This window comes from Monodon monoceros, unplaced genomic scaffold, assembly GCF_005190385.1.
Source record: "Monodon monoceros isolate NGI ecotype Baffin Bay Population unplaced genomic scaffold, NGI_Narwhal_1 Super_Scaffold_16, whole genome shotgun sequence".
Lineage (NCBI taxonomy): Eukaryota > Metazoa > Chordata > Mammalia > Artiodactyla > Monodontidae > Monodon > Monodon monoceros.
Window position 1 is genome coordinate 19,130,826 of NW_021703772.1, and position 18,140 is coordinate 19,148,965.

At 43.9% G+C, this 18,140-nt stretch overlaps 1 protein-coding gene across 5 annotated transcripts in view; it reads right to left on the reverse strand.

Annotated features, from left to right (window-relative positions):
* Nucleotides 1–17,989, reverse strand: part of STK36 (serine/threonine kinase 36) — a 28,266-nt gene extending 10,277 nt beyond the window's left edge. For 2 of the 5 annotated variants that reach the window (XR_003793987.1, XM_029225649.1), the window contains exons 1-14: nt 17,942–17,989; nt 17,344–17,518; nt 16,511–16,651; nt 16,323–16,400; nt 11,079–11,209; nt 10,381–10,630; nt 8,859–8,952; nt 8,396–8,565; nt 8,049–8,236; nt 7,421–7,523; nt 5,893–6,039; nt 2,351–2,533; nt 1,086–1,183; nt 538–643 (exon numbers count right to left, since the gene is read on the reverse strand). Coding sequence is in view for 4 of the 5 variants with exons in the window: in XM_029225649.1 (XP_029081482.1) it covers nt 538–643; nt 1,086–1,183; nt 2,351–2,533; nt 5,893–6,039; nt 7,421–7,523; nt 8,049–8,236; nt 8,396–8,565; nt 8,859–8,952; nt 10,381–10,630; nt 11,079–11,209; nt 16,323–16,400; nt 16,511–16,651; nt 17,344–17,427 (1,773 nt within the window). In the remaining variant the exon portion in view is untranslated. Of the gene's footprint in view, nt 1–537; nt 644–1,085; nt 1,184–2,350; nt 2,534–5,892; nt 6,040–7,420; nt 7,524–8,048; nt 8,237–8,395; nt 8,566–8,858; nt 8,953–9,394; nt 9,863–10,380; nt 10,631–11,078; nt 11,210–16,322; nt 16,401–16,510; nt 16,652–17,262; nt 17,519–17,941 lie in introns of those variants that run through there. The other 3 variants (XM_029225650.1, XM_029225651.1, XM_029225652.1) reach the window with 3 other exon arrangements.
* Between the last annotated feature and the right edge of the window lie 151 nt (nt 17,990–18,140).

Genomic DNA, 18,140 nt, shown 5'->3' on the forward strand with positions numbered 1-18,140 from the left:
TTCTACCCGGAATGTCCTCCCTACTTTCCTGCCTCATCCACCTGGCAAACTTCTGTTCATTCTTCAAATCCTAGCAGAGATGATTTCCTCCTTCAAGATTTCTTCTATGACTCTTAGGGACTTCCCTGGTGGTCCAGTGGTTAAGACTCCGTGCTTCCACTGCAGGGGGCGCGGGTTCAATCCCTGGTCAGGGAACTAAGATCCCACATAATGCGTGGCGGGTCCAAAAAAAAAAAAAAGATTTCTTCTATGACCCTCCAAGTAGCGTTAGTCTTCTTCAGTGGTGCTTCTACATTTTACATGAAGTTCTAATGTACTTTTCACACTGTTGTCCTTGATCACATCTCTCCTATTAGACTAGCCCTGATCCCTTGAAGATGGGGACTTTCTCTTACTCAGATGGCATATGACACATAGCTGGCATTCAACAAACATTTGTTGTATTACCTCGATCTAACCCTACAGAGCCATAAGAAAGAGGATGGGAGAAACACAAGGAAAACCACAGACAGAAATCTGGAAGGGGGAGCAGATTACCATAAGGCTGTCCCTCCGCAAAGTCTGCTCGGAGTCATCTGGTTGGGCCAGTAGTTTCCCCAAGAGCTCCAGAAAGAGGTCGGCAGCTTCCTGAAATACCTGTAGGCTAGGAAAAAATGAGTCCGTGGTTTCTTCTCATCTCTCTACTAAAAGCCCACATGTTGTGAATGGGTCCTTTCAGGGTAGGTAGGAGAATCTCTGCAAAGGAACACATCAGAGTGCTCTCTCTTCTCTCCCCTCACACACACACAGTTGCACGCACACACCTCCAGACCTCTTTGTCATTTTCTCTAGCTTATTCACACCCTGAGCCTTCCATTTAGTGTGACTGCTAATGCTGAGAACCTGAAATTCCGTGCGCAAACCTGGAGGTGTCTCGGGGTCCTTAAGAGGACTAGGTGGACTCTAAGAGGTCACTCAGCTGACCCCTAAACCTGGCACAAATCATGGCTTCTCCTTACTTAGCCTCTTCCTAATGGGGATGGGAAGAAATGGGGGTAGAAACTGAAGCCAAACTGGCCAACAGAGCAAAATGCCTCTCATCCCACCTGTCACCTGTCTGGCTCCTCTCCAGATTGAAGGTGCAGGCAAAGTAGGCCTGAATCACAGCCATCAGGTCCCGTAAGAAGGTCCCATACCAACGTTGCTGCCAGGGAAGAGGACAGAGAGTTAGGGCAATGTAGGGGATGGAAACAAAGACTAAGGGAAAAGTGTGTCAGATACCCAGTCAGCCTGAGCAAACAGAAAGGGACAGAGGGAAGAGAGTGTTTGGACAGAGAGAGGAGATCCAGAGGTAACAAAGTGGCGGCCGACGGGCTGTAAACAGCCAGAAAATGTGTCTTGTTTGGGCCTGAACAGCATTTTGGAGTTTAGGAGGTTCTATTTTTCAAAATAGCTCAAATTCTTTTCTAAATTCCTTAAAAACTCTCAAGACTAACGCTCATCAGCAGAGTGCAGCTTCCGGCCGCCAAGCCTTGGCCACGTCAAACATTTCTGCATTCCGGCCTTCCAGCTCAGCTGCGTCGGGACACAGCACAGGGACGTGGACACTGAGACTCACTCCTAGCTCTCCCGCTTATCATCTCCATGACCACTGACAAGGCAGTGCCTGTGTGTGAGTTAGTTAATCTCTGAATTTCAGTACCCTGCTCTATAAAATCAGGCCTGTAAAGCCTAGGATTTTACCTTTCAAAACACAGTGCTCTGGGCTTCCCTGGTGGCGCAGTGGTTGAGAGTCTGCCTGCCGATGCAGGGGACACGGGTTCGTGCCCCGGTCCGGGAAGATCCCACATGCCACGGAGCGGCTGGGCCCGTGAGCCATGGCCGCTGAGCCTGCGTGTCCGGAGCCTGTGCTCCGCAACGGGAGAGGCCACAACAGTGAGAGGCCCGCGTACCGCAAAAACAAACAAACAAACAAAAACACAGTGCTTTAAATATTGGGAAATTGCACATAAAAATCTGGATTTCTAGCTTTTCTTGGAAAACTGCAGGATCTGGCACCACTGAGCCCATATTCCCCCCTAACAACAGTGAGCTGGCGCTGAGGAGAGGATGCCCTGTTCCGACTGAGCACGAGACCTCAGTTTCTCACATTCCCACTGATTCATATAGTCACACACAGTCTACTTCACTGATGACATTATCTGCCTGGCCTCGGAAGGCATGAGAATTTGCAATTCATGATCTACTAACTAGAGAGGAGGAGAAGAAAAGAAAAGGCAGTTGGGCCAAATAGAGATGGCAATTCAAAGAAAAGAAATCCAAAGAGAGGAAATTCTGCTAAGTCTTGAGAGGCTCCTGGCGCAGAGCTTACCTGCTGGATACTGCTGCTCTCCTGGCTGTGTCGGAGGAGGCTGAGCAGCAGCCGGGGGAGGCCTGCCCCACGGCAGAAGGAGTACAAGGAAACAGAGTCACCACCGCAGCTGGACAGAAGACTGCTCAGGACCCGGAGCACAGGAAGGATATGGGAAGCGCCCTCCAGCACGCCTTTCAGGATCTGGGTGACACAAGGGAAAGAGACAGTAATCGATATTATGAGAGGTAAAGGAAGGAGAGTCACAGATACCAAGTGTCCCCAAGATGTTGACAAAGCAGACCAAATGTTCTCATTCCTTTCTTTGGGAATCTAAAACCCAGAAAAGGAGAACAGAGAAACAGGGAAAGTGTACCAGGAAAGGGGAATATAGATGGCCAGGTCACCTGACTTAGAGGTGACCAAACCGGGGGGAGGGGGGAACACCTCCCCTCAGTCAGTGACAGACCCAGTGACATTCCTATCTGCTCCCTCCCTTCTCCAGCCCTTCACCTTAAAACAAAATGAAACCACACACACACATTTCTGAAAATTAGAAACAATGGGCACAAAACAATGTTGCTCAACTCCAGATAGACAAAACAATATTATTCAACTCTAGGTCAGGGGTTTACAAAATATGACCTGCAGGCCAGATCCTACCCACCACTTATTTTTATACAGGACAGTATTATATTTTTAAATGGTTATTTTTTAAAAGGTTATTCTTCAAAAGAAGACTAACGTTTACATCAAGTGCTTTACAATATGCTACTCACTGTTCTGAATCTGTTCACTTATTTACTCACTTAATCTTTACAATAACCCTAGTGATTGTAAAGTAAATACAATTACCCATTTTATAGACAAGGAGACTGAAGCTTCTAGATAGGTTAAGTAAGTAGTCAATAATCACACACAGTAGTTTGGCTGGAATTCTAACTCAGAAAGTTTTACCCTGGAGGCAGAGTTGTTAACCTCTTTCCCCACTGAAAAATTATCCAACACAAGGAGGACAGATAAGGGCCAAAAGAGAGGTGCAGGGTGCCAAGGTAATTCAAGAGCGAAAGGAGAGTCTTTTCAACAAATGGTGCTGGGATGATTACATAACCACATGCGAAAAGATGAACTTATATCCCTACCTCACAATATATACAAAAATCAACTCATAATGGGTCAGAGACCTAAATGTCAGAGCTAAAAGTCTAGAAAGCTTTTTTTTACGTGGGCCTCTCACTGTTGTGGCCTCTCCCGTTGCGGAGCACAGGCTCCGGATGCGCAGGCTCAGCGGCCATGGCTCACAGGCCCAGCCGCTCCGCGGCATGTGGGATCTTCCCGGACCGGGGCACGAACCCGCGTCCCCTGCATCGGCAGGCGGACTCTCAACCACTGCGCCACCAGGGAAGCCCTAGAAAGCTTTTAGAAAAAACATAGGAGAAAATCTTCAAGACTTTGGGTTTAAAAAAGATTTCTCAGATACAACACCAGAAGCATAATCCACAAAGGAAAAATATGGTAACTGGACTTCAAAATTTAAAACCTTTGTGCTTCAAAAGACATTCTTATGAGAATAAAAAGACATATTAGAGACTGAGAGAAAATATTTGCAAATCATACATCTGATAAAGGTCTTGTATCCAGAAGATACAGAGAACTCTTACAACTCAAGTAGAAAACAACCCAACTTAAAAATGAGCCAAAGAAATGATTAGATATTTCACCAAAGAAGAAATATTAATACAAATGTCTGATAAGCACATGAGAAGATGCTCACATTAGTCATTAGCAAAATGTGAATTAAAATGGCAATGAGATACTATTTCACACTCTCTAAAATGACTACACTCAGACAGACAGACAGTAATACATGTTGGCAAGGAGGTGGAGAAATGAGGACCCTCATACATTGCTGGTGAGAATGTAAAATGGTGCAGCCACTTTGGAAAATAAATAGTCCAGCAGTTTCTTAAAATCTTAAACATAAATTTACTATATGCCCCAGCAATTCCACTCCTATGCATACACCCAAGAGAAATGAAAACATATGTCCACACAAAGGCTTCCTCATGGATGTTCAAAGCAGCATTATTCATAAAAGCCAAAAACTGGAAACAATCCAAATTTCAATCAATTAGTGGAATGGATAAACAAAATGTGATATATCCGTACAGCAGAATATTAATCAGCAATGAAAAGGAAGTAAGTATTGATACACGCTACAACATGAATGAACCTCAAAAACATTATGCTAAGGGCTTCCCTGGTGGCGCAGTGGTTGAGAGTCTGCCTGCCGATGCAGGGGACACGGGCTCATGCCCCAGTCTGGGAAGATCCCACATGCCGTGGAGCGACTGGGCGCATGGCCATGGCCGCTGAGCCTGCGCATCCCGCAATGGGAGAGGCCACAACAGTGAGAGGCCCGCGTACCGCAAAAAAAAAAAAAAAAAAATTTATGCTAAGAGAAAGGAGTCAGACACAAAGACTATACATTGTATGATCATATTTATATGAAATGTTCAGAAAACACAAATATAATAAACAGAAAGTAGTCTCCTGTTACTAAGAGTGGGAATGATAATTAACTGTAAATAGTTAAGAATCATCTTATTGGGGCGATGAAAATATTCTAAAACTGAATTATGGTGATGATTTCACAACTTGGTAAATTTACTAAAAATTATTTTTTAAAACTTTAAAGAAAAGGGACTTCTTTCCAGTGGTAAAGAATCTGCCTTCCAATGCAGGGGATGCGGGTGCGATCCCTGGTCGGGGAACAAAGATCCCACATGCCGCGGGGCAACTAAGCCCACGCGCCACAACTTCTGAGTTCGTGCGCCTCAACGAGAGAGCCCACGTGTTGCAAACTACAGAGCTCACGCGCCCTGGAGCCCACACGCCACAGCTAGAGAGAAGCCCGCTGGCCGCAACGAAAGATCCCACATGACACAACTAAGACCTGACGCAGCCTAAATAAATAAATAAAATTAAAAAAAAAAAACTTTAAAGAAAAGAGAGAGAGATGCACGCAACATACTTCAGTGAGTTCCCAGGAAAGAAGGTCACCATTTCAGAGACACAAGGAAAGGCTTTGTAGGAGAAAATACTAATTATGAACACCAATTAAGCAAGATGTTATCCCCTAAAAAAGAATCTCATTCTTCTCATTAGTATACCTGCATTAGAAAATATTACACACTTAAATTGTTAGATATTTTTAATTTTGTCAAAAATTTTGTGGAAATGTGTTTTCTCTCATTATAGAAGTAGTTACATGATATCCTTCATTTTTTCCTCTTGGACAACAGTGCCTAAAAAAGTTCCACCAGAAAGTTTGCTGATCCCTGCTCTAGAGGAATACTTTTCCCTTCAGAAAGAAAAACCCAAGGTGTGCTCTTTCTGTATTACTAAAGGAGGCTGGCAAATCTCCTTGAATTAAACAGACGGAGTGAAAGAGAATAGGAAAGGGACAAACTTTCTTTCTCCTTATGTCAATCAACGTTTTTTAATGCCTCATCTGTGAAAACAGTCTCCAGTTTCATCCATGGTATGCTTCTGCTGATTACCTGCCCTCCAGCCTCATGCAGCTGACTCTGGATGCGCTGGCAGAAGTCGGGATTGCACAGCAGGGCGAGAGGGGCCTTCAGTTGGACGGGCACAGGCTCAGTGGTCTCTAGCAGGTGCCGCCACTCAGCATCATCGTTGTCTGGCTCCTGAGGCATCAGGGAGTGAAGGAGGTCAGGAGGAGTGTGTCAGGTTCAAGGGTAGTAGCTCCCAACCTGGGGAATCATGAAGTAACTGCAAAAGGCCAGTGACTCCTTTGGCACAGATGTATTTTTTTCAGCCACCCGTTTAAAAAGGTAGAGTTGGCAGTAAATGAGGGGTCTTGAAAAGTCTCTTGGAGAACACTGGCAGGTGTGCATAAAGAGACACCTAGAAAGATACCCACTGCGTGGTTTATAATACAAAAAATTGGAAACATCATAGAGCCAGTCAGTAAGGGAATAATCAACCATGGCACATACACATTAGGACATACTAAGAAGTTGTTAAAAAGACTGTAGTACTGACAATGCATCACTTATGTAGTGTGCCCACCAAAAATGCATGACTCGAATCTAATTACGCAAAAGTATCAATTTGAGGAACATTCTACAAAATAACTGACCTGTGCACCTAAAAACTATCAAGCATGAAAGACAAAGAAAGAGTAGGAATGGTTTCAGATTAAAGGAGACTAATGAAGCATAACAACTAAATGCAATGCTTAACACTGGATTGGATTGTGGACCGGGGGAAACACATGTTTTTGCTATAAAGAACATTACCAGAGCAATTGGCAAAATCTAAATATGGACTGTAGATTAAGTAACAGAATCATATCAGTGTCAAATTCCTGACTTCTATAATTGCACTGAGGTGGTGCAAGTGCATCACCTTGATCCTAGCAAATACGCACTAAAGTATATTTGGCAGTAAAGGGGCATGTCTGCACTTACCCTAAAATGATTCAGAAAGATGATGTGTCCACATATAGAGAAAGAGAACCATAAAGCAAATGTGGCAGAATTTTAACAATTGGTGAATCTGGGTGAAAGGGTATATAAGAATTCTTGGTTCTATTTTCACAATTATTCTTTAAGTTTGAAATGTTTTCAAAATAAAAAGTTAAAACCTTAAAAAAACAAAAGATTGAAGTAGATGTAGAAAGATCTCTAGAACAGATCATGTAAGAGATGCATGAGGCAAAATGATACATATGGTATGAACTCAGTAATGTAAAAACAGCCAAACTATATATTCTATGTGGACATATATATAAATATATGTAAAAGCACAAAAAGGAAGGAGACAGACACCTCCGGGACTGAAATAAGGCTCAAGAGGGACTTTCCTTTTTACTTATGTACTCCAATTTTTGATAATTAAATGTTCAGATACTATGCAATTAAAATCTATAAATAATATGAAAGCAATTTTTAACACAAAGGGAGCTATTCATTGGAGGGTTGGGAATCACTGTTCTAGAAAACATCTACCAAGACCCAACATCCCATGGCAGGGACAAGGCCAGGAGGAGCCCCTAGGTCTCACCTCATTTTCTAGGTCCACTGCATCAAGGCTCTGCTGGCCCACCACCTCTGGCCTCAGCTCTGGGAATGCTTGCTCACAATCCTGGGTGATCCAGTTTTCCCTGCTAGAGGAAGCAGGGAGTAAGATGAGTTCCAGACCTGTGAGGCTTAGAGTTCATGAACTTGTCCCTCCCTCTACATCCAGGATAGGAATGAAAAATAAGCCATATAGGATTGGCTAGAGGAGACCTCCTTCTAGGATCTGGCCAGGACAGGATAGGTCCACTACACGCATATCCTTGACTGCCCTCCCACTTTGGATCTTCTTCTCAAAGCTACCTTGGCGGTTTTCACCCGTAGGTCTCAACTCAAATAATCTTTAATTTTGCGTGGAGATGATTCTTTCCTTTTCAGTTAATGAATCAATACAACTGAGACACAGAGAAAGGAAAGTTTCCACGTTTCCTGATGAATCAGGAAAGTATCAATACCTGGAATTAGGGTTCAGGCACCCAGGACTCAAGACTCCCAGGGCCCTGTCTACATTTAGGCAGTAGTGAGTGACAGGGACCATGCTGTATTTGCTTTGACTGGAGCCAAAGATCTGCAAGCGACCTCATCCTATAAATCCCTGGTTCTACCCTCCTCACCAAGGTGCAGGGGGAGCTTCTCCAGCCCTCCACTCAGCCCAGCTGCTCTTCATTTCTGAGCCTAAGACCCCAGTCAAGAGGCTTGGTTCCTGAGGAGTGGCCTTTAGTCTGGGCAGAGAGGCTGTGCCAGAAGCCACCTTGCTGGTCCTGTCCTCTTGCTCGAGGGCAGGTCCTGTGTTCTGGTGTTTCTGCGGGAAATGAGACACTGAGTCAGAACTACTTGGTTGTCATAAAGCACTATGAATCCTATTCGTGGCCCTTTCCCAACCCTAGAAAGTCACCCTCCTTCTCCAACTCCCCCAGTCACTAGCCTGGCTATGTCATACATGCCCTTCTGCCCCACACACCTTCTGCTTGGCCTCCTCAGCCATGTGCTTATAGGCTTGCCGCAAGATGCGAGATCGATTGCCCTTGGGGGCCAGACGATGCGCCTGTTGGTCCTTTAGGACCTGAAGTTCTGGGGGTAAGCGACTGGTGAATGGGGTACCCAAATCTGGGCCTGCTGACTCAGTTAATACTGCAAGGAGAGAAGAGGGGGACAGGTGATCACACTGGAGCTGCGCCACTGTTTCCATTTGGCCGGAGACAACTTCAGCATCTCCAGGCTTCTGTGGAAGGAGACCCTTTTGACAAAATGACAAAGAGGGACTAGGGTTACAAGGGAAGTGGCAAGGGTCATGCAAAGGGCTAGGGAGAAAATTCAAGCTGGTGGGGAAACGAATATATGTTGGATCCAGACGTTGGGGTCAGGGGTTGCATTGGGTAGAGTACTAGGGAAGTGCAAGAGCCCTGGGAACCCTAAGGACTCACTGGTGACACGACCAGCAATAAAGGGGTGATGTAACAGGTCTGGCCAGGACAGACGCTGCCGGGGGTCCTTGGTGAGCAGTCCCTGAAGGAAGTTCTGTGGAGAGAAAGGATACCCCATCAGCCTTCACTTCTCCACAGGCTCTCTCAAACTCATCAGAATCGGCCAACCAAGACTCCTGAGTGCATTCTTACAACAGGCTGGCTGGTCTTAATCACGCCCTCTCTAATCCTATCCTTAGGCCTCATTTCCCTGGCTGAAATCATGAACAGACCTCACTGCCTCACCTTCTGGGGAGCCCCAATTCCTGTCCATGGACATTTTGGAACACCAAAAGTAAAACCAGAAATCTCAATGTCAACAGCTTTGTGAAGAAGTGAAAAAAAACGAAGAGAAAGAGAGGGATGTCACCTTCACAATCATCTTCAGAAAGCGAACATTCAAGGGGCTCCCAAACTGCTCACTTTGCCCTCCCTTTGACTGTGGTTGGTTTGTGCTGGGTAGGAACAAAGGCACTTACAGCTAAAAGCACACTCACACGCATAAGTCATTGTGTAAAGATGTGTTTGGGAGCACTCAAAAACAAATCTTTCAGCAAGTCTTCAGATGGTGGAGGGGCAGGGAGGCTGTCTGAAAAGGGTACATCTGTTATAAGGTATCCTTGGGGAAATCCTCAATTGGGCCTGAAATAGGAATAGAAGGTACTAGTAGATTACAACCCTTGTTCTAAAACAAGGTGATCATTACACCTTGGCTCTTGCTGGAGATACCTGCATGTCTGCCCTAAGGGAGAATGTATATCTTATGTATATCACCCAATTATGCTTCCTTTGTTTAGGTTCTTTTTGATAATTATTTGGGCCACCCCCAGCTAAATAGGTTGGGGAGAAACTAGTCTCTTTTCATCTTAGATAAAACAAAGGAAAGTTATCATGAGGTTTTACCCTGGGAGAAGGCTGCATTTAAATTTTATTGAAGGCTCAAATCTTGCCCTAGATGAAAAATAAAAAAGGTCAATTCCTTTTCCTCCCTCCCCCCACCCCCACCCGGGCCTGCTGAGATTTAACTGCAAAAGACAGGCACCATCTCTATCCTCTGCCCCTAATCAGTGAGCTAGCCCCATCAGCTATGGCCATTTGGATATCTAAAGATTCTTTCAGGAAGAGGACAGCTGTGTTGGCAAATCTGGAAATCATTCGGCCATTGCATCTGATAGGAAATTAGTAGAATAGAGAGTGTGTAAAGGGACCAATATCTGTTTCTGGTGTCTTGAAATTACCTCTCCATTTTGATAAAGGACAGCCTGACCCAAGGAGGGGCTGCTACTCCCAAGTTGGGCACACCTTAGATCACCCTCCCAGAATAAGGCTCTGCAGTACAAAAGCAAGGCAGCTTGCCCCAGCTCCTGCATCAATTAAGTAACTGCAAAGTGCAGCCCCAGCTCTGGAAAAAAATTGTGGAAAAGGGAACAGGGCAGAGGGAGACAGGTTTCTGATACAAAAGCAGTCTTTCAGTATTCATCACCTTGAAGCAAGGACTAATGGTGGGGGGCCAGCGCACAGGGTCCTTGAGAATGAGGCTGACCAGCTGAAAGATGCTCGTGGTATAGAAGGGAGGAGTGCCCACTGCCAGCTCATACAGTATGCAGCCCACAGACCAGAGGTCCGCGGTGTGGTCGTATGGTCGTTCCTCCACCAGCTCTGGAGACATGTAGAGTGGTGTGCCTTTAATGGATGTCAGCACCATCGTGTTGGTGCTCATAGCCCGGGCAAATCTGCAGTAGATGATGGAATCAAAATGGAAAAAGAAGATATTCAATAAAAACAAGAGAGACTTCCCTGGCGGTCCAGTGGTTAAGATGCTGTGCTTACACTGCAGGGGGCGCAGGTTCGACCCCTGGTCGGGGAACTCAGATCCAGCATGCAGTGGGGCAGGGCCAAAAATTAGATAGATAAATGAATAAATAATAAACACTAGAGCTGGTCACTGTGTGAGATAGATAGACAGATAGAGAAATAGAGAAATAATAAACTCTAGAGCTGGTCACTGCTACCTGTCACTGTGCGAGATATCCCCAACCTGAACAAACAGACCATCTTCCAAGACCCAGCAGGAATCCCAGTCTCCAGCTCAGGTTCTAAAATGAGGCCCAAGGAAGTCAAGCATATGATCTAAGGCTCCTTGCAGAACTGGAAGCAGAGACAGAAGGTCAGGCACCTCACCCAAAGTCACAGAGCTTTATGCCACCACCCTTGGCAAGGAGGATGTTCTGAGGCTTCATGTCTCGGTGGAGGATGCGGTGGGAATGCAGATAGTACAGGGCTGACACCAACTGGGCAGCAATGGCCTGAACCTAGGGGTCAAACAGTCAGGTGAGAGGAAGAAAGGAGAAGTCAGCGGAAGGGGTCTGCTGATGAGCCAAAGACTCCACCCTAATACTACTACTGATGTGATCTTCTCTTCCTTCCCTTTCTTCCAGAGCTTCACAAGATACCTTCCTTAGTTCTTGCTCCCCTATTCATTCATTCTTTCATTTGTTCATTCATTCGTTCAAGGAAAATTTATTGAGTCTCACTAACTGCATGACCACATGCGAATTATCTTATGGCTCTCAGAGTCATCATCTACCCATAAGGCGACAATAACGATACTACTTATTTCATAGGATCATTGTGAGGATTTAAATGCGATAAAGCATGTAAAGTAACGTATTGCTCAGAATGGTGCCTGGCACTTAGCATTCAATATATATTAGCTGTTATTAAATAAGACAAAGTCCCTTCTCTCAAGAGAAGTAGCCAGACAAACAAACAAGACTGACAAAACAAATAAGATGATGGCTCACAAATAATGATGAATGCTTGGAAGGAAACAGAATGCTGTGACAGGAAGTCCTGAAGGGGGCCTACTTGCTAGAGTACAGAGAAATCCCTAGAATGAATATGGCTGGACAATGTCTTCAACCAAACCCTACGGCTAACCACTGTGCCTTGGTGGTGAATCCTGCCTTAACCACAACGCTTATCCCTTCCTGCCTCTCTGGTGCCACCACACTGGGCCTTCTTACCTAGAGGTGCCTAACAATAACAACAGCATTAAAAATAGCTAGATATATTGAACACTTGTGCCAGGCACTCTTTCAAACACTTTACAGGAATTAACTCATTAATCTTCACAATAGCCTTATGAGGTAGACATTATTATTATTTCCATTTTAAATTGAGGAAAGTGAGGGCAGACAGCAGAAGCAAGAAGAACTACAATCCTGTAGCCTGTGGAACAAAAACCACATTCACAGAAAGACAGACAAGATGAAAAGGCAGAGGGCTATGCACCAGATGAAGGAACAAGATAAAACGCCAGAAAAACAACTAAATGAAGTGGAGATAGGAAACTTTTCAGAAAAAGATTTCAGAATAATGATAGTGAAGATGGTCCAGGAACTTGGAAAAGTAATGGAGGCAAAGGTCAAGAAGATGCAAGGAATGTTTAACAAAGATCTAGAAGAATTAAAGAACAAACAAAAGAGATGAACAACACAATAAATGAAATGAAAAATACACTAGAAGGAATCAATAGCAGAATAACTGAGGCAGAAGAACGGAGAAGTGACCTGAAAGACAGAATGCTGGAATTCACTGCTGCAGAAAAGAATAAAGAAAAAAGAATGAAAAGAAATGAAGACAGCCTAAGAGACCTCTGGGACAACATTAAATGCAACAACATTCACATTATAGGGGTCCAAGAAGGAGAAGAGAGAGAGAAAGGACCCAGGAAAATATTTGAAGAGATAATAGTTGAAAACTTCCCTAATGTGGGAAAGGAAAGGAAATAGCCACCCAAGTCCAGGAAGTGCAGAGAGTCCCATACATGATAAACCCAAGGAGAAACACGCCGAGACACATAGTAATCAAATAGGTAAATATTAAAGACAAAGAAAAATTATTGAAGGCACCAAGGGAAAAACGACAAATAACATACAAGGGAACTCCCATAAGGTTAACAGTTGATTTCTCAGCAGAAACTCTACAAGCCAGAAGGGAGTGGCATGGTGTACTTAAATTGTTGAAAGGGAAGAACAACAACCAACATTACTCTACCCGGCAAGGATCTCATTCAGATTTGATGGAGAAATCAAAAGCTTTACAGACAAGCAAAAGCTAAGAGAATTCAGCACCACCAAACCAGCTCTACAACAAATGCTAAAGGAACTTCTCTAAGTGGGAAACACAAGAGAAGAAAATGACCTACAAAAACAAACACAAAACAATTAAGAAAATGGTCATAGGAACATACATATTGATAATTACTTTAAACGTGAAAGGAATAAACGCTCCAACCAAAAGACACAGGCTTGCTGAATGGATACAAAAACAAGACGCATATATATGCTGTCTACATGAGACCCACTTCAGACCTAGGGACACATACAGACTGAAAGTGAGGGGATGGAAAAAGATATTCCATGCAAATGGAAATCAAAAGAATGATGGAGTAGCAATACTCATACCAGATAAAATAGACTTTAAAATAAAGAATGTTACAAGAGACAAGGAAGGACACTATGTAATGATCAAGGGATCAATCTAAGAAGATATAACAATTATAAATATATATGCACCCAACATAGGAGCACCTCAATACATAAGGCAACTGCTAACAGCTATACAAGAGGAAATCGACAGTAACACAATAATAGTGGGGGACTTTAACACCTCACTTACACCAATGGACAGATCATCCAAACAGAAAATTAATAAGGAAACACAAGTTTTAGATAACACAATAGATCAGATAAATTTAATTGATATTTATAGGACATTCCACCCAAAAATAGCAGATTACACTTTCTTCTCAAGTGTGCACGGAACATTCTCCAGGATAAATCACATCCTGGGTCACAAATCAAGCCTCAGTAAATTTAAGAAAACTGAAATAATATGAAGACCACAACGCTATGAGATTAGAAATCAATTACAGGGAAAAAACCATAAAAAACACAAACGCATGGAGGCTAAACAATACGCTACTAAATAACCAAGAGATCACTGAAAAAATCAAAGAGGAAATCAAAAAATACCTAGAGACAAATGATAATGAAAACATGACGATCCAAAACCTATGGGATGCAGCAAAAGCAGTTCTAAGAGGGATGTTTATAGCAATACAAGCCTACCTCCAAAAACAAGAAAAATCTCAAATAAACAATCTAACCTTACACCTAAAGGAACTAGAGAAAGAAGAGCAAACAAAACCCAAAGTTAGCAGAAGGAAAGAAATCATAAAGATCAGAGCAGAAATAAATGAAATAGAAACAAAGAAAACAACATCACAGATCAATAAAACTAAAAGCTGGTTCTTGAGAAGATAAGCAAAATTGATAAACCATTAGCCAGACTCATCAAGAAAAAGAGGGAGAGGACTCAAATGAATAAAATTAGAAATGAAAAAGAAGTTACAACAGACACCACAGAAATACAAACCATCCTAAGAGACTACTACAAGCAACTCTATGCCAATAAAATGGACAACGTGGAAGAAACGGACACATTCTTAGAAAGGTATAACCTTCCAAGACTGAACCAGGAAGAAATAAAAAAATATGAACAGACCAATCACAAGTAATGAAATTGAAACTGTGATTAAAAATCTTCCAACAAATAAAAGTCCAGGACCAGATGGCTTCACAGGTGAATTCTATCAAACATTTAGAGAAGAGCTAACACCCATCCTTCTCAAACTCTTCCAAAAAATTGCAGAGGAAGGAACACTCCCAAACTCATTCTATGAGGCCACCATCACCCTGATACCAAAACCAGACAAAGATACTCCAAAAAGAAAATTGCAGACCAATATCACTGATGAATACAGATGCAAAAATCCTCAACAAAATACTAGCAAACAGAAGCCAACAGCACATTAAAAGGATCATATACCATGATCAAATGAGATTTATCCCAGGGATGCGAGGATTCTTCAATATACGCAAATCAATCAATGTGATACACCATATTAACAAACTAAAGAAGAAAAACCATATGATCATCTCAATAGGTGCAGAAAAGCTTCTGACAAAATTTAACACCCATTTATGATAAAAACTCTCCAGAAAGTGGGCATAGAGGGAACCTACCTCAACATAATAAAGGCCAAATATGACAAACCCACAGCAAACATCATTCTCAATGGTGAAAAACTGAAAGCATTTCCTCTAAGATCAGGAACAAGACAAGGATGTCCACTCTCACCACTATTATTCAACATAGTTTTGGAAGTCCTAGCCTTGGCAATCAGAGAAGAAAAAGAAATAAAAGGAATACAAATTGGAAAAGAAGAAGTAAAACTGTCACTCTTTGCAGATGACATGATACTATACATAGAGAATCCTAAAGATGCCACCAGAAAACTACTAGAGCTAATCAATGAATTTGGTAAAGTTGCAGGATACAAAATTAATGCACAGAAATCTCTTTCATTCCTATACACTAATGATGAAAAATCTGAAAGAGAAATTAAGGAAACACTCCCATTTACCATTGCAACAAAAAGAATAAAATACCTAGGAATAAACCTACCTAGGGAGACCAAAGACCTGTATGCAGAAAACTATAAGACACTGTTGAAAGAAATTAAAGATGATACCAACAGATGGAGAGATATACCATGTTCTTGGATTGGAAGAATCGATATTGTGAAAATGACTCTACTACCCAAAGCAATCTACAGATTCAATGCAATCCCTATCAAGTTACCAATGGCATTTTTTTACAGAACTAGAACAAAAAATCTTAAAATTTGTATGGAGACACAAAAGACCCCGTTGCTCTGCAACGGGCGAGGCCACAACAGTAAGAGGCCCATGTACCACAAAAAAAAAAAAAAAAAAAAGAACTAAATGTAAGACTGGACACTATAAAACTCTTAGAGGAAAACATGGGAAGCACACTCTTTTTTGCGGTACACGGGCCTCTCACTGTTGTGGCCTCTCCCGTTGCGGAGCACAGGCTCCGGAAGCGCAGGCTCAGCGGCCATGGCTCACGGGCCCAGCCGCTCCACGGCATGGGGGATCCTCCCAGACTGGGGCACGAACCCGTATCCCCTGCATCGGCAGGCGGACTCTCAACCACTGCACCACCAGGGAAGCCCGCAAGATCTTTTTTGATCCACCTCCTAGAGTAATGGAAATAAAAAAAAAAAAAAAATGAGGAAAGCGAACGAAGAGAAGTTAAAGTAACTTGCCCAAGAAGATCCGGCTACAAAGTGGAAGACCCAACCTTTGTACTCAGAGATTTGGGTTCCAGCGTTCACATACTTTACTGTCACACCACACTGTCTCTACATATACCTAGACTCTTATATTTTACTTGGGAGTTTTCAAACTGGAGACTCTCAGTGCCCTCAGCTCTCGCTACCAGTCCTTAAACTGAGAAGAGGTCATGGGTAGAAGAAGTTTGAGCCAGGAATACCTGCTCTTCGGGAAGTTTTCCGTCATCTTCTAGGATCTGAAAAAGCTCTCCCTCAGCATAGTCTGTCACCACCACCACCTGCAGGGAGAAGGCAATGCTACTAATGGCTCCACATTTATGCATTTTGAGGATGGGAAATTCCTGGGACCCTTCTTCTTGGCGAGAAGTGACCCAAAACCAAAGCGCACCTCTTTGTCAGTCTCAAAGCTGTCAAGCATATGCACAATATTGGGATGCCGCAGACCCCGCATGATTTCAATCTCTCGTTGCAGATTCCTCAGCTCTTTCTCTGAGCGTCCCAATTTTGGAATGAACTTCAGGGCCACCACCTGTCAGCGGTAAGGTCAAGAGTCAAGGCCTAACCACACTATTGAAACATTAGCCTCAAAGCTCCAGAACTCAGACTTCAGATTGTTTGAGCAATTCTCACTATACTTGCTAGTCTCCCACTCGACTTTCCCCATGGTACCCTGGCCTTACCCAGGTTTCCCCTGCTCTCACCCTAGGAGGAAAGAGCCTCTGCCAGATAGATCCCTTTGGTGGATTCTGGGAGAAGAACTGGATAAAGAACTCAAGATTTAAGGGATTTAGGGGAAAGGGAAGGAAGAAAAAATGAAGAGGGAAGAATAGAGTTCAGGTGGTTTATCCCTTTCTTCATGGTATGATAGATAATAATATTAATAATAATTATAATTGCTGTTTACTAGGTGCCAAGCACCGCTCTAAGTGATTCAGTGTGACATCACACTTAATCCTCATACCCCAATAAGACGCTGTTCTATTTTCATTCTATAGATGAGAAAACTGAGACATAGAGAGGTTGAGTAACTTGTCTATAGTTCTAAGGCTAGAAAGTGGTGGAGCTGCGATTTGAACCCAATTAATCCAATTTCAGAGCTCATATTCCATAATTACGAAGGAATCAGTGTCCTACGAATACAGGTCAGTATTCTGGCCCCATTCTCCACTGGAGTTGAGGGTGTGGGATACCACCCAAGAGATATCCCTCTTTGTTCACCACCTGAGCACTGTATTTTCTTCGACCCTTGTACACCCTCCCGAAAGAGCCTTCTCCAATCATCTCCAACACGTGGTACTTTTCCATGACAGAGATTTCAGGATCCCTCAGAAGGAAGGAGACAGAGATGGTGGTGAAGGGCTACAGCTCCAGGGACAGTTCCACACATCTGGGAGGCCTGGTTCGGGCATGGAAGAAAGGTTAACGTTAGCCGCCTTGCCTTTTCCTTTTTTTTCATAACAATCCAGGCCTCATAAATAAGGTAGGGTAGAGAATGGAAAGATGAGATCTTGGAGCAGAGTGCCTTCCGTAGTCCTCTTCCTGTCTCCCAACCCAACCTTGTTCCCACCTGACCCCGTGTCCCCCTTCCCCCTCCCCCCAGCTTTGCCCACCCGACCACTGCCCCCTTCACCCAGCCTCTCCCCCTCACCCCACCCTCTCCACCCAGCCTCACCCACCCGACCCCGCCCCCTCCATCCAGCCTCGCCCACCGACCCCGCCCCTTCCAGCCACCCCAAAGTTCCTGCCACTGACAACCTTCTCAGCACCCCCGCCCACACCCTCGGCCCGCCGGCTTAGCGGACAGGAGCGCCTCTCTTACCCCAAGCCTAGGAGCTTCAAGCTCTTCAGGCCGAGGGACGCCGGCCCTGGCCGTCAGCCCCGCCCCTTCTGGGTGCCTTCGTATTTTGCCTGACTTATCGTTCTTATCGTGGGACTTATCGTCCCACCCCCCCCCACTGCCGGTCTCTTTAGACTCACATTGTTACCAATTTTACTCGCTAGAACTGGTCAGAGGTTCG